Source organism: Parasteatoda tepidariorum, chromosome 9, assembly GCF_982258835.1.
Source record: "Parasteatoda tepidariorum strain Cologne lab strain chromosome 9, Ptep-v5.0, whole genome shotgun sequence".
Taxonomy (NCBI): domain Eukaryota; kingdom Metazoa; phylum Arthropoda; class Arachnida; order Araneae; family Theridiidae; genus Parasteatoda; species Parasteatoda tepidariorum.
Window position 1 is genome coordinate 74,708,618 of NC_141763.1, and position 16,403 is coordinate 74,725,020.

At 26.9% G+C, this 16,403-nt stretch overlaps 2 protein-coding genes across 2 annotated transcripts in view; one reads left to right on the forward strand and one right to left on the reverse strand.

Annotated features, from left to right (window-relative positions):
* Positions 1-10,435, reverse strand: part of Slob (Slowpoke binding protein) — a 29,895-nt gene extending 19,460 nt beyond the window's left edge. The window contains exons 1-5 of the mRNA XM_016053734.4: positions 10,214-10,435; positions 5,423-5,493; positions 2,400-2,497; positions 1,641-1,718; positions 75-343 (exon numbers count right to left, since the gene is read on the reverse strand). Of these exons, the coding sequence (XP_015909220.1) occupies positions 75-343; positions 1,641-1,718; positions 2,400-2,497; positions 5,423-5,493; positions 10,214-10,273 (576 nt within the window). The 5' untranslated portion in view covers positions 10,274-10,435. The remainder of the gene's footprint in view (positions 1-74; positions 344-1,640; positions 1,719-2,399; positions 2,498-5,422; positions 5,494-10,213) is intronic.
* A 258-nt stretch (positions 10,436-10,693) lies between these two features.
* LOC107440733 (ribosome production factor 1) lies at positions 10,694-15,606 on the forward strand. Its single transcript, XM_016053735.4, has 2 exons — positions 10,694-10,853; positions 14,637-15,606. Exons 1-2 carry the CDS (start codon positions 10,823-10,825, stop codon positions 15,524-15,526), a joined length of 921 nt encoding a protein of 306 aa, XP_015909221.3. The 5' UTR covers positions 10,694-10,822; the 3' UTR covers positions 15,527-15,606.
* Positions 15,607-16,403: the final 797 nt, after the last annotated feature.

The following is a 16,403-nucleotide window of genomic DNA, read 5'->3' on the forward strand; positions in this document are numbered from 1 at the left end:
CATATTATGAATTATATTTCTAGATAATTATCAAGGACAATATATTTTAATAGATTAACATGCAACATGCTTACTTGATGTATAACATCTTTTAATGTGCCCTCATCATTAAAGGGTATAACTGCAATAACATATTCTTGCTCCATAACAATTCTTCTATCAATATCTAAGACAGGATAAATATATGGATGCTGCAAAGCTAAGAAGAGCTCCAGTAACACTTGCCTTGTATCAGCATTGTACCTCATAGGGCAAATTTCTGCCATTGGAGTCATTGTTAGCAAGCGTTCAGTTCTTGTGGTAGTATCACGCACAAGAAACCAGTTTTTGTCCAGCCTACTTCCTAAAAAACAATTATCTGACTGCAACTATAAGTTCATAAAGCAACTTTCAATTTGATAACAATCATTTACCAGAAACATTTTACTTTTGTTTTTAATAAATAAATAAGAAATTTTTAAGCAAAATTACATCAATTTTATTTTATAACAAATGCATACTATACATTGAGTAAAATTTTTTTCGATGTGTCCAATTTAAAATCAGTTGCTACAAGTAGCTGATCAATCATTCATAAATTTTCAATAAGCAGGTAAGTAAAATAACTTCAGCTTAGGCACCTCCATATTCCATGTTTTTCATCATTTCAATTTGTATGTATCATTAAAAAAATATATATTGCTTTTGATACTACTTTAATTCAGAAATCAAAAGTGAATAGAATAACAAGAGACAAATTAAATTTAAAAAAATTGCATGAAATTTCCACACAAGTTATTTTTGCAGTATGATCTCCATTTTCTTTAATTATGCTCTATATATCTTATTAATGAGTATTAATAAAAAATTAAATTAATTATTGCTTAAAATTTAGTGCCATTCACCTACCATTTAATAACCTTAATTATCTCAACATGGTCCAGTATTAATAATAGACCATATATTCTCATATAGCATCCTGTATAATTTTGAATATCAACTATTTTATTTTAATATTAAACTCTTAAAATTTTAGACTGAAATGAGAAACTTAATTACTGTAAAGATAAAATATAACTAAAGGAGTATTAAAAAAAATTAGGCTTGTAATGTAAAATAATTAGGGTGCAGAACATAGCAATCAAGCATCAGAACTTTGCATTATAGAATATGAAAAACTTTGTAACCCAGCCAGTATTTCACAAATCAACATGAAAAAACATATTTTGTTTAGCATATTTTTTATTTTACACTTAAATTTAGCATAAATCATTAGAAAAATTTTTAATTCTGCTGCAATGTGTTGTATGTATCATATTGTATGCACTACCAAATGAGCATCTTTATCTAATCAACACAAATCAGCATGTAAATATGTATTAAATAAAATGAATCACAGCAATAATTATGCACACAAACCTATTTTGTAAAGCATTTAACAAATTCATAATAAATATATTTTGTTGTGTCCTTAATCAAAAGTTATGAGGAAATAAAACTTAAAGATACATCAAGGTAATATATGTTTTATTAGACAAGAAACTGTACATTAGTTACTTATGGTAACAAAAGGAATTGAAGTTAAATAAGAGAAAAATACAGCATACAGCTCATGAATAATTAAAGTATTTGTGTAAAATGAAAAAAAATCTAGCACATACCCATGTCTGGCAAATGTCGAAGAAACACATAACGAGTTGATCCTCTTAAATAATATTGACAGCGAATAGTTGACATGTCTAAAATAATATTAACAAACTAGGTAAATAATAAGGACATGACAAATTATGTTAATACAATACATAAGTTGATTTCACAAACAAAATAATTTATGACAAATTTCAGTGATAGTGAACAATTATATCACTTAAAATTTAAACTTATCTTTATGATAAAGACAGAAAGAAAATCACAATTGAAAAGTGTTTTTTTTTTCTGCCCAAGATAACTTACAAGATAAAAGTTACCAAAAGTTCTTCTTCAATGCAAGGAGGAAAGGGTAAAAAGAGAGATGTGCAGCTCAACAACTTACCCCAGTTTATTAGTGAAGTGCATGTAAAAGACATTTTTTGATATAATGTAAAACAATGCCATCATTTGCAATCACAACTCACGCAAATTTGGGTTAAAGAAATGAAAAATAATTGAAGAAATTAAATTAAGAGTCCAGTATAAACAAATTACCAATTTTCAAATGTTCACTAAAAGCAAAGAAATTATCTTTACTTAAATAGGAGTCCAGCAAGGAACCACTAAAAAAGTTCACTATAGACAAGTGCTCATTAAATTCAAGATTCATTGTAGTTTTTGTAGGCATTTTAAAAAGTTATAGTAAAAAACGAATTATTATCTTTAAAAAATTAGGAGTATAACAAAACCTGCAGAAAGAGAAATTAACAAACAAAAAAAAAAGCACTTACTCCTATCGGAATCTTTTTGCATCTTCCGATCCATTTCCAATCGATCATGCAAAATGTTTTCATCTGCCAATGCTGTATACTCATATCTGGGCTCTCTTCTACCGAAGGAAAAATGAATCAAAAATTATTTTTAATTCCTTTGTTAGCACTTAAAAAAATTCTAATTTTTTTTTTTTTAAATTTGTTAAATATCTAAATCACAAAGGGTTTTAAACAAGCAAAATAAAAAAAAAATTTATGAACAGTTTTAGCACTAAATTTAACTTTCCTCAGCCATTTGTATAACAAACAAATGATATTGTTAATTGTTTTGACGTTATCAATAGTCAAACTTATTTCTATAAGAATTGTCTGTGCAGAACTATGTCTGACTTAACCATGAGCTTACAGCTTTATGAAAAAAAGAAAAATAGAGAAAAAAATTTCAAATCGATGCAAACTTACTTAAAACCAAACTTTTGAAGTTGTGCAAAAACTAAAAACAATTTTATGAAACCTAATTTATATCTTGCATTATTGCTTTTGATTCAATATATGTGTATAGGTAAGTATTTGGTAAATATTAAATGCCTTTATAAAACCATTCAAATTGCTAATAATTAATTAAAAACAGCATAAAATCTATCTATAAACTATGCTAAAAACTTATCAATACTTTTTTTTTAAATATTTTTATTTTTTATTAATGATTAATCAATTGATATAACTTCAACACTTCATAAATTAATAAAATATAAGTTTTGAGGGTGCATTTTTGAATTAACACTCATTAAATTATAACAACAAATTGATTACTTTAACTTTTATATATTTAAATATGTAATTTCTCCTCTACACATAGACTTGAAACTTCAAACAATGCATTTAAAATATATTTCAATCTAAAACTTCAAAAAAACTTATTAGAATTAAATATTTTTAAATACATACATTAAAAAAAAATTATAAATACAAAGTATTTTAATAACCTGTACTTATTCAGAGAAGAAGTTTCAAAGGCTACACTCTTGTAATTTTTTTTATGAAAAGCAAGAAGCAAATTTGACTTCACTTTACTTTTTGAAAATAACGAACTATCTTCAGTAGCAATTTGATTTCCATCATAAGGCAAAGAAACATTGAAGTTGACTTCTTTGTTGGAATGGTATCCAACCTCATCATAATACAACTGGGAATCCCTTTTTGCATTCTTTTCTTTGAGTGCTTCTTCTTTCAAATAATAATCCCACGGCTTGTTGAAATATGCAAGTGCATGTTCGATTGCTAACTGATGAATGTCACATGAATTCTTGGTTGTTTTAAACTTTCCAGTTCGTTGAACTACAGGTTTAGGTTTTTCAAGAGGCTGAATATTATCTTTTGCTTGTTTCTTACGAAAATGAATATAGTACAAATTCATGTTATGAAATAAATAAGCCAGGAGTCTAGCCTTAAAATGATGGGATCAATAAATAGTTGCAACTGTATTTATGTGATGGGCACAAATAATGAACACTAGACTGATAAATAGGGAAACCTAACAAAAGCAGAAACCTTGTGTAACATAAATAAAAAAAAAATTAACAGTAAGAGTTGTTGTAGCAGGAAAACTTTTCTCTGTGTATGAAATTTTATGGCTTCAGAGTTTATGAAGTGTCAAAAGATTTTTTTTTTAATCTCTCATATAAGGAAGATAACCATAAAAAAGAAAACTTTCTCAATTGAATGAAAAAAGCAATTTACTAAATGTTTCTGAATACAATCTTTTTGTAATGATAAATTGAAACATTCCCTTTATGCATAATATGCAATAATAAAGTTAAAAAGGTGAAACAAAGAGATTAAGTAAAAAATAAATTTTATATAAAAACAAAAAATGCTTTAAACAATATAAATTTTTAAAAAAAATTCATTGCCTTTTTTATATTGAATATTTGTTTCACAAAGAAAAATTAAAACATTAAAAAAATTTTAATTCAAAATCCCTTCTATAAAGAGCTACAGGAACATTAATTTTTATAAAAAGTCAAAGAAAAGTATTTAAACAATGTTGTTTAAAATTTATTTACTTATTGCTTTTTTGTATTTACTATTTGTTTAAGAAGATCCAAACATAATAAGGAAAAATAATTCAATTCAAAATGTTTTTTATAAAGAGCAACAAAAACATTAATTTTATGAAATAAAAAAATCAAAGAAAAAGAAAAATATTTAAACAATATTGTTTAAAATGTATTTTATTTTTTATTTAATTAATATTTGTTTCAGGAAAAAACATTCGAACATCTTTTCAAAAAAAAAATTTTGCCTTTTATAAAGAGCTATAGAAACATTAATTTTTATAAAAAAAGCTAAGGAAAAATGCTTAAACAATATTGTTTAATACTTTTTTTTTTATTTAATATTTGTTTCACAAGAAAAATTCAAACATTAAAAAAATAATATTTGAACATTAAAAAAAATTGTGCTTTCTATAAAAAACTACCGAAATATTTTTTTTAAGAAAGCTTAAGAAAAATGTTTAAACAATACTGTTTAAAGTTTATTTTTATTGCTTTCTTTTATGTTTAATATTTGTCTCACAAAAAAATTCTAACATTAAAAAAAAATTCATTTAAAATACTTTTTATAAAGAACTACAGAAGTATTTTTATAAAAAAGCTAAAGAAAAATATTAAAATAATATTGTGTCAAATTCATTTTTATTGCTTTTCCTTTATTATACAGTAAATAATTTTTTTATTTTGTTCAGTTGTTGCCGTGGGCCGCATGTAGCCCATTGGCTGCAGGTTGTTCACCCCTAGTTTAGATAATTGAGGTTCTATTGTGTTTGTAAAATAAAGTAATAAAAGCAACATCTCAAGAAAAATTAACTAATTCAGTATGATACTACAAACAAATACATAGTTAAAGCAATATGTGCAATAAGTAAGATAAATTTAAATAAATGGGAAAAAATATTGATGATAAAGACTTTCATAAAAAAAGAAATTGTTGAAAAAATAGTTAAGAAATAAGATTTCTTAGAAACATTTTTTACTTACCTACAGCGTCTCATATACCATAAAAGCAGGCACAAAACGAATAATGCTAGCACCACAATTAGAACAAAGGCCTGAAAACAAAAATAGAAACTACATTCAATTTCTACATTATTTTAAGCACAATCCTGGAAATTGTTAGTTTTTTTTATTTTTTAACAGGATCCCGAATAAGTATAAGAGATGGGTACACAGAGTAAAAAAAAAGTCTGCTGACAATATTTATAGTTTTTTGTAATTTTTTTCAATGAGTTCATAATTATAAAATATCCTACCTAAATTTACCTGAAATATCATTTTATTATTCTCTTAAAAATATACAAATTAGTTGATATGTGTAAACTCAAGTTGACTGCAAATAAAAATCATGAGTAGTCTCGCTAATACTAAGTCCCCATACAGCAAATTTCTATCTATAATATAGTTTTTAATTAAAATCTTAAAAAACATTCAAAATGTATATAAGTGGTTGTCACCAAATAACAAATTTTTCAGATGCAACTTTTTTCATTTTCGTCATTTTTGTAATTTTTCACAGGTTTATCTTTTCAGATTTTGTCATTTTTGAAGCAATTGCTACTTAAACTTAAAATTTATTTGCAGCTTAATCGCTTTCACATCCTATTTCTGGAACTTCTTACACTATTTCAGCAATAATGTATAACAATAAAATTTTATCCGCAAGAGTTAGTTCTCCTTTCAAACATTCCTTCATAATAAGCATTACTTTATTTTTTTAAAAGTCAAAATTATATACTTCTGAACATAACCCACCATTTGCAATAATTATAACTGCAAAATTCTCTAACATTCATGAAGAAAATTAATTCCCTACAGAGAATTTTTCAACTGGAAATAATCAATAAATTGTTATAGAGATACCATACTAACATAAACCTCTATATGGATCTGCAACCCAATGTAAAAATTTAAGATTAATCTGTAGAGCCCATGATTATACATATGTATTTACTAATTTTTGTCTGCATGGTGAAGGTAAATTTATAGCACCAGCTGCCCTAATTCTGATGATGGAGGACAGGCTTTATTGAATTTTACTTCAATTTAAAAAAATATACATATGATATACATACATATCTATACACATATATATATACATACATATACATACTTACATATACAAATATACATACATATACTTATAAATAACACATTGCCCATGTTTTTAAGATATTTAAATAATGTTCCACAGCAACTTACAAATATTGGTTGTGCAATTAACACAGCAGACAAAATACACTCGTGTTCATAAATTAAGAATAAGAGCTTATAGTCCAGATTATAGAATGTGACTTCTTCATAGAGCTCATTTATTAAACAAAAGATAAAGAATGAAAATAATGGTGTTATGTATGATACCATTCATAAAAACTACAATTTTCGCTCCCTGCAGAATTGATAAAAAAATATCTCCTTTACAAAGAATTAATATTATAATGATGAAGGTTAATACATTGCATATCTCCCATGGAATGAAATACAGTCTGTAAAACAGTGAGACATGCCGAGTATCAAATTATTGAACTAATCTTGGGAAAGATTATTCAACTCAGCTAGTAATGTTCTCCAATTACAAGTTTCTTAGATACTTACATCTAAATATGCCCCACATTCCAGGGGGAAATAATTCTATTGTGAAAAAAAATCATTCAAATACATCTGTCTCATTATTATTTGGTTATGGCACTGAGCCACTTGTACAATGCATATGAACAATTTTACTTCTACCCCTCTCATACAATCTTCTCATTGTGGTGCACTATCGACATCATATGGTGGCTTCTTGCAATTTCCATATTATTCTTGAAGACGTATGTGATAATTCTACTGGTGAAATTTATACTTTGGAGTTCCTTTTGCCGTATAGAATCTGAATTATCCATGATTTTAATATCTTTAATTTACGGATATGAGTGTATGAAACTTTTTTTCTACAACATTTAAAAATTAGGCCTTTTTTTAAAAAATAATCAAATTTTTTTTTTTAACCTGACTAATTTAAAGGACAAAGAGTAGTGAAAGTTAATTATTAAATCTTTTTAAGATTATTTCAGGAAACATAATTTATGACTATTTAAAGTTTATATTTCAATTGTTAAAAATTAGCTCAATTGTTACAGAAATAACTAAGTGATTCACTGTATTTATGCTAGTGTTCTCCTTAGGCATATGTCAGGATCCTGATTCCTCTCCCACGCATTTGATTGACCCCTTGACCTGAGGCAGTGTTTTCATCATTGAAAAAAAATGGGTGAGAATTTCTCACCCTTTCTCAAAAACAGGGTGAGATTTCAGAAAGTTAAGTGAGATTTCTAAAAACTAAAAAAACACAAAAACTCTTTAAAAAAATTATTTCTTTAATTATAATAAATTTTTAACGTCTTCTATTTTTTAAATCATTGAATATTTTTGGTGCATCATCATAGAAGATTTTGCTTTTACAAGGTATTTGTCCATCTCACGCAAGTGCATAAAAAATTTGAACGTCTTACAACTCACATGAAGAAACCTTACCTACGGTGAACACGTGGTTGTAGAGAAATGTGCTCTGAAAGGGGTTCTGTGGTTGTGCTCTGTTGTTCGAAAAGGTTCTAAACAATACTGGTGAATAGGGAAGCTAGATAATGGGGCAGATGATGAAATAATGAAAGATTTATGAAGAAAAGTGAAACGGATTTTTTTCTAAATGGCGTAATTCAAAGCTTTTTCCAAAATGCAAGAAATTCGCGAATTTTGAAATTGATTTATAGAATGCGCGAATTTCTCGCGGTAATCATTTTTTAATGCGAGAAAAGAAAAAAGTATGCGAGATTCTCGCGTTCTCGAGCTGTAGTGAAAACACTGCCTGAGGGTCAGAGGGTGAAGGACATTGGAAGTGTCGTCCCCTACATTGGGGGTGGAGCGAAGGACTTTTTCTAGTGAGAAAGAGGATTTTTAGTCAGTATTAGTTTGAACGTAGAAGAGTTGAGTATTAGCTGGACTATGAGAGAGAAAGTATGAACGAGAATGGAGCAGCAGCGCTTCGGAATATTATATTCTACAGTTCGTGTATATTTTTTTAACTTATTGTAAATAATTATATAACCCAGAGTCATGAAATAAATAAGCTATATCAGCAAGTCCATGGTCATCATTAAGAGGATTTCAGTAATGAACCGAAAGAGAAATGTCTCACAGTGTATTTAAAAGGATGGCCTGCCTTGACTCTTTGATCTTTATAAATGTGTCCTCTATGCCCTTTTTATAAAAATAAGCTAATATCTCTTTAAAACAATATCTTTTTACTCCTATTCCATTTTTAAAAAAATGAATTCCCTGTTTAAATAATAGTTACACACAGATAAAATTATCTGTCTTTATTGGCTTAGTTCTGATTACTAATACAATATTTATTTTGTCAGGATTATTCCAAACTGATTCAATTTTTATAAGTTTCTCTTTTTCTGGTGGAAGGAAGGATATTATATAAATAAAAATAGTGATTTTAAAATAAATATTTTTTTTCTTAAAAAATGCACCTTTAAATTTTTGTTTTCTTAAAATGTTCATTATCAATTATCCATTTTTTTTTTTTTTTTTTTTAGTTTACTTTTTTTATTTACAGAGATTGTCCTTTAGCTGCCTTTAATTATTTTTCTATAAGCAACAAACTTTTCCTGATTTTGATCATGAGTAAGAACTAGTTTTTGAAATATACACATAAAATAGTATAAGGGGATAATTTAAAAATTGTTGAAGATCAAATTCCATTTTTACATAAGATTACACATTTTGATAAATTTTTGCTGAGTTAAGTGAGTACCCTTTCAAAACTCAATGCACTCCTTTCAGAAAGGAAGCACCCTGCCCTTTTTTATTCCTAGGAACTCTGTTTATACTTTTCCTACATCAATTCAGAAAATTGTACATAAATATTGAAAAATATTAAATGAAAATGAAAAATTAGAAATATCTACCTATAATTATTACATTGGAAAAATTTAAGTTCCAAATTAAGAGATTTTCAGGCAGGAAAAAGTATATTTTATGCAAAAAATTCTGACAGTGAGGTTCATAATATAAGAAAGTCAAATTCTAGTCTTTCCAAGTCAAATTCTAGTCTTTCCAAATCAGTCTCTAAATTCAGTATCTTAAATAGGCACATAATATGTTTATTATGTAAATATTTTAATCATTTACATAGCTTTTTATATGTGGTAATACCTTTTCAATCAGGAAAACCATCTATGAAATTTAGGGGGAAATTAAATTTATTCTTTTACTCATAAATGGAAAAGTAATCTTAATTATTTAGTTATTTTTTACAAAAATACAACGAGACTTTTAAGCAGTACCTAAATATAAATTTTATTTACGATTTCACATAAAATAAGATGTAGTGGGATAAAAGACGTAACATTTAAATTAAAAATCTTTTAATCCTTTTACTGATGTCCAATAAAAAATATTTGAACATTAAAATACTATAAATAAATTATTGATTATTTCATACACAAAGGTTGCACAACTTGACTAAAAACACTGTATCTCCAAGTTCAAAAGTATTATAATAAATATGAAAACATAATTCTGATTATATAATCATTTAACTTCAAAAAATCGTATAAACAAAACGAACTTATAAACATGCCCAAGATAAAAATAAAATTTAATTTGCATGAAAAAGATATATTTTCAACATATTCATGTATAAAAACATTTAAGTAGTTTTTATATAAATGCAACAGTTATCGGCAAAAATGAAATGGAGTATCGGATTATAAAACTATATACCCAATAATATTGGTGAATGAAGAGATTCCATGATATATCCTCATCAAAAGGTTCATTCATGTTGGCAGGGATATTTCAAGTTCATGAAAAAACGTAAATTGAAGCAAATTTAATTTCATATTATAATAAGAATTAGTTTTATTTTTTGTTTACATTCTGAATTATATTTTTGTTTCGGTGCGTAAAAGACAAGAGCAGAAGAAAGTAGCGCCACGGTCGCATGTCATAATTCACGTGAGAGTTATTACAGAATTCATATGATTTCGAAAATAAAAACAAAATGAAATATCTCTTTATTACTACTAAAATTTGCTTCGAAATCAAAAGTAAAAAGAAATATTAATTTTCTGGCATAAAGGTGCAATACTTTTAACATATTTACTCAACTGCATTGATTAATTAAAAAAAGCTCCATAACTACCCGTAGATTCGGGATATTTATTTCATTTTAAAGCTACAAGCTAAACTTTTTATTAAACAAATGGTTCATATTTATGCCCTTCCTTCTTTTGCATTTGGTTTATTTACAAAAAGATTTTGTCACGTTGTTGACTTGAATTCATTGCGTATTAAAATTTTAACAAATTATTTGTTTGTTAGCTTATAACAATGGAAAACACTGAGTTAAAGTTGATCCCAAGTAAGAATTTTTCTCTTTTAATGCAAACATTACAAAGAATCTGTACAGTGCATGACTGCTAAATTGTTATAAAAAGAAATTTATTCGTACGATGCAATTAAAGTATTAGATTAATGCGATTATTAAATTTTTTGATTTATGAAAATTATTTTCAATTTGGAAATGCTTTTTTGTACAACTATGTAAGACATTACCTTTCCATCTTGAAAAATCAGGTAAAAAACGTCAAAAGCGAAGAAACATTTTTACCTTTACACCGAAACTATAAAGCAGAATAATCAATGAAATGAAAGTAAATTTCATACTTTAAAGTATTTTATTCAAGAATAGAAAAAGATCTTTTCTAACTTTGATGAACAGTCTCAGAAGATTGGACTGTTATGCCGAAAAATCTTATTTCATTAATTGTATTTATTATTGTTTAGGGCCAACTAAAGGGCTCATGAACCATATTTTGCCCATATTCTGTATTGTGTGTAATCGTTATTTAAAGTATTAATCTTTAGTCTTAGAAAAGGTTTGTTTGAACAAAGAATGTAGTATGCCTCTCTTAAATGTTGTACTGGAAAGATCAATATTATTTCTCTTAAAGCTTATGTTGAGCAAATAATATTTTATATATTTTCCCTTGTCCTAAATAAAAATTAGGCAATTCTTCATTTTAATTTAAGAAAATAAATAATATCTATAAGCAAGACCGTAGCCAGGATATTTTTTTTTGGGGGGGGGATATGGTAAGAAGCAAGGACAGTTTCAGACATGCAAAGTAGGAGGAAAACATTGTAACAAATATTGTTTATTCTGTTGTTTGCCAAAGCTAAACTAGTAATTAAAAAATATTACGTAATAATTATTTTGCAATTAATATTACATAATAATTATAATCAATTTGTAAACAAAGTTTACAAAGACATGCGACGGGGATTTGAAGAAAATTTTACTTTCTTAGGACAAACCAGAATATCCCGAAATATGCTTAATGAAGTTAGTTAATAAAAGGTTTCATTCGACAATTTTTGTTTTTCTTTTTACTGAGAGGCTCAAAGAAAGACTAAAAAGTTGGAATCGCAGAATTTCAGGGGGGTTGTCCGGACTGCCCCCCCCCCCCTGGCTACGGGCCTGTCTATAAGATATGTTTAATTAGTTCTCATTTCATGGATATTTATTTGTATTATAATTCAAAATCAGAAAATTGTCACCTGGAAACTGAATTAGTATTTATGATGAACAATCTTTTTTGGACAATCTGTAAGAGAAGGTTTGATTTACTGTAAGGCAGAGTTGACATGGTTTAAAGCACTTGATTTTTTACAAAATCTTAAATTTAAATAAAAAATTTTAGCATAAAGTCGAAAATATTGTCTTATAATTTTATTTATAAATATATTCTTTAAGTTGTGATTTATTTTGATGAAAGATGTATGTAATTATTATTTTTACTGAAAAGAGACACTAAAAGAAATAAAATTGTCCTGAAACTTTTCCATTGTGTGTATAAAAATAATTTGTTGGTAATAAATTTAGTTTCATGTTTATTGCTTTCACAAGTGATTTCAAAAAAAACTTTGAAAAATGTAGATATTATATATCAATAATGAAAAAAGACACAGAGAAACTTAAGTAAAACTTCTACCCAAAGAAACTTATAATTTTTTATTATATATATATATATATATATATATATATATATATATATATATATATATATATATATATATATATATATATATATATGTAAAATGTTGCAGTCGGACCGAGCAGGAAAACAGACACAGGATTTTAATTAAATCAGAGTAACTTTTATTTGAACATTCTTAGTTGAGTGAGAGCGAAGAAGTGATGTTTACTCCATCAGCAAACAGTCTTTCTGGTAGGGAAAATCTTGCAAAAAATCCTAAAATGTCTCTATTTAGGGAAAAGAGGGAAAACTCAGAAATTACAATTGGTTAATGAACTTGGTCGAGTGATTCCCACGGCTTAAAAGGGAAAAAAGATCTTTATTTAAATGTATGCATACTTTGGCTAAAAATAGATTTAGAAACAGGATGTGGCTTTTAAAAGTGTGAGAAAGTATTTCAAATAGAATAATTAATTAGTAATAAAGTAGGAGTTGTTTTATAGCAAAGAAACTAACATAAAAAGATTAATAAAAGCTTTTTATGTTACATATATATATATATATACTAATTTACTTTTCATTGGATAGGTATCTAATTGATGATTCACCTCCCTCTCTTTAAAATTTTAAGATGTTTAGTTTGAACAAAATAATAATTATATTATAATAATTTTAATCAACTTTTAGCTATATCATTGTTATTAAATAATAACAGGTATTCTCAGTACATTTTACACAATAATTTGGCTAGTAAATCTAAAAATTAAAAAATTCCTTTTTTTAATAAAACAAAAAGTCACGATTTCTGCCAACTCTGCTCTTAGGATGGATGAACAATTTGCGGCTCACCTACTCTCAATTTGTGGCCCACAGTAGCACCTTATTTTAGAGCAAAGAAAAACTATTATTATTATTTATTAATTTTATTTTTTTTGATAAAAATAAGTCTGAAATTTTGAATAATGAGCTTCTGATATCATTTCTTGATTTGAGCTCAATGTTTGAAAATTTCATTGTGAATTCTTTCAGTGGTAATTGCGTCAGATTTGGACATAATCCTTAGTTGTTAATATTTTTAATAAGATTTTGACGTGCGAATATTTATTTGAAGCAAATGACATTTTAAGCACACTTTATTTGTACCTGATTTATCATAAATAGTTTTCTTTTAATTTTTTTTTTTTTTCCTTTGCAATTTTTTGAAATTAATTTTCATTAAAAACCACATGAGTATAGGCCTACTACATTACATTTTATTATAGCTCGAATTTACTTTATTATTTTCTCGAACTTACTTTGTTTGTATAAACTCTTTAAATGTGTAAATGGTATACATATTAAATTCAGAATGAGAAATTATTTCTATAATTCATATTATTTGGGAACAGAGTTCACCCTAGGAATAAAAAAGGGCAGAGCGTTTCCTCTCTGAAAAGGGCATTTTGAGTTTTGAAAGGGCACTCACTTAACATCATAAATATTTATCAAAATGTGTAATGTTGCGTAATAGCTGAATTTTATTCTCAAAAATTTTTAAATTTCCCTCTCTTACTATTTTATGAGTATGTTTGAAAAAGTAATTCTCTCCCATTATCAAAATATTAGAAAGATTTGTAGTTTATAAAAATGATTTAACACATGCTAAAAGATAAGCTCTGTGCTTAAGCTTTTTAAAAAAGTAAACTAGCAAAAAATGATTAATTAACATACAGCTTTAAAGCTTTTTTCCATAATCTAATCTGAAAATTATGAGAAAATAAGCATTTAAGGGTGCATTTTTTTTAAAGGTATTTATAAAAAATAGTTTTAAAATCATATAAAAAAATTATTAATATTCTTCCCTCCCCCGAAAAAAAGAAATCCAGAAAAATAAAAATTTAAGCAGTTGAAGATAATCCTAATGTGTGTTAAACCTATGAACGCAGATAATTTTGCCAACGTGTAATTATTATTTAAACAGTGAATTTTTTTTTTCAAAATGGAATCTGAATAAAAAGGCAGTGTTTTTAAGGGATGTTGGCTTTTTTTTTTTTTTTTTCGAAAAATGGCAAAGAGAATCCATTTATTGGAATTGCAGGGCATGGTGCCCTTCAAAAAATGCTTAGGGGAGAACACTGTTTAGGAAGTCATTGCATTTGTTCTAAATTTATTTTATTATTTTACAGATCGGAACATATCTGAAATAAAGAATAAGCAACGCCGCTTAGAGGAGTATCTTAAACTAAAGAAAGAGAAGTTGAAATTTAAAAAAGCTAAGAAAAAGCAAATCCGAAAGGCCAGAGAAGCAGGTGAAGATGTTCCAAAGCAAGTACCCAGAACCCTGGAGAACACTCGAGAGCCAGATGAAACTATGGTTGATCCAGAAGATCAAGAGGTCCAAATTGACCAAAACATGGATGAATTTGCTTCATATTATGAAAAGAAAGATCCGCCCAAAGTCCTCATAACCTGCAGTGAAAACCCTCACACTTGGACTATTAGATTCTGCCGAGAACTCAAATTGCTCATCCAGGATTCAATCTTTCGTTATCGCAGGCGCTGCAGTTTGAAAAAACTAGTTGAAGAAGCTAAAAGAAGAAATTTCACAAATATAGTTGTCGTTACTGAAGACAGGAGACATCCAACAGGGATGGTAGTTATTCACCTACCAGAAGGTCCGACAGCTTTTTTCAGAATAAGCAGTGTAAAATACTGTAAGAAAATAAAAAATCGTGCTGAGTATACTTCTCACAAGCCAGAGATTGTTATGAACAATTTTCGCACTCGATTGGGACACTCCATTGGTCGTTTGTTCACATCACTTTTTCAGTTTAATCCGGATTTTCATGGAAGAAGAGTGGTGACCTTTCACAACCAACGTGATTACATTTTTGTTCGTCATCACCGTTATGAATTTAAAAGTGAATCAAAAGTAGCACTTCAGGAAATAGGACCAAGGTTTACTCTACGGCTCCGAAGTTTACAGAAAAATACTTTTGATACTAAATTTGGAGAATATGAGTGGATCTTAAAACGACATGAAATGGAAACTAGCCGCAGAAAATTTTTCTTATAATTGTTACATTTCTATTAAGTTGAGTTTACTTTTCTGGTAATTAACTGTAACTTCAACAATAAAATTGCTCTCAAATGCAACTACTGTTGTAATTTTTCCTGTAGGCACAATACCCTTTACACATCATTCACAAAAATGCTTATTTTTTGACCAGAAATCTAGATTTTAAGATTAAATTGTATCAAAAGTGCAAACCTTAGTACCTATTCTTAAAAAAAAAAGGTATTTTTCAATCATTTCTTAAAAAATGTATCTACTCCATACTTTTAAATTTGAGAAGTATCTCGTTTATTTTTGTCCTCAATAATCTAGTATAATATTAAGTATTTAGATAGCAATATTGGTTAACACCAAATCTTAATGATTGTTATTGAAATTAATAACATTATTAATTGAGGCAAATATTTATAAAATAGGAATTTGCTTTGAGTTTGAATAAGTTCAATCACCTGATTAATTTTAGGCTTTACCAAATCGCCTGATTTTTTTAAAAGACGAATTTATACAGTATTTAATTTATTAGTACGTTCTTATGATAATGATTTTTCTTAAAATCTGATTTCATTGAAATTGAAGGTTTTTCTAGAGAAGTAAAGAGAAAGATTAATTTGTGTGAATAATTATTTGATTCTCATTTAGAAGCAGAACAATTCATAATTCCAAATTTGTCTGTGAACTCTTTGTGATTTTTTTTTTTTTTTTAAATAGAGCCCTCTGATTGGATTAGAATTTTCGTCCCTCAAGATAGGGTTTCAAAAGTCAAGCCAAAAAAAACTGAGAACATTTTATTTTAATTTTATTTGTTCACTTGTCTCTGGAACCAATTGCATGTATTTAAAATTCTTACACATATTTATAAAACTCATTGAACTTATGA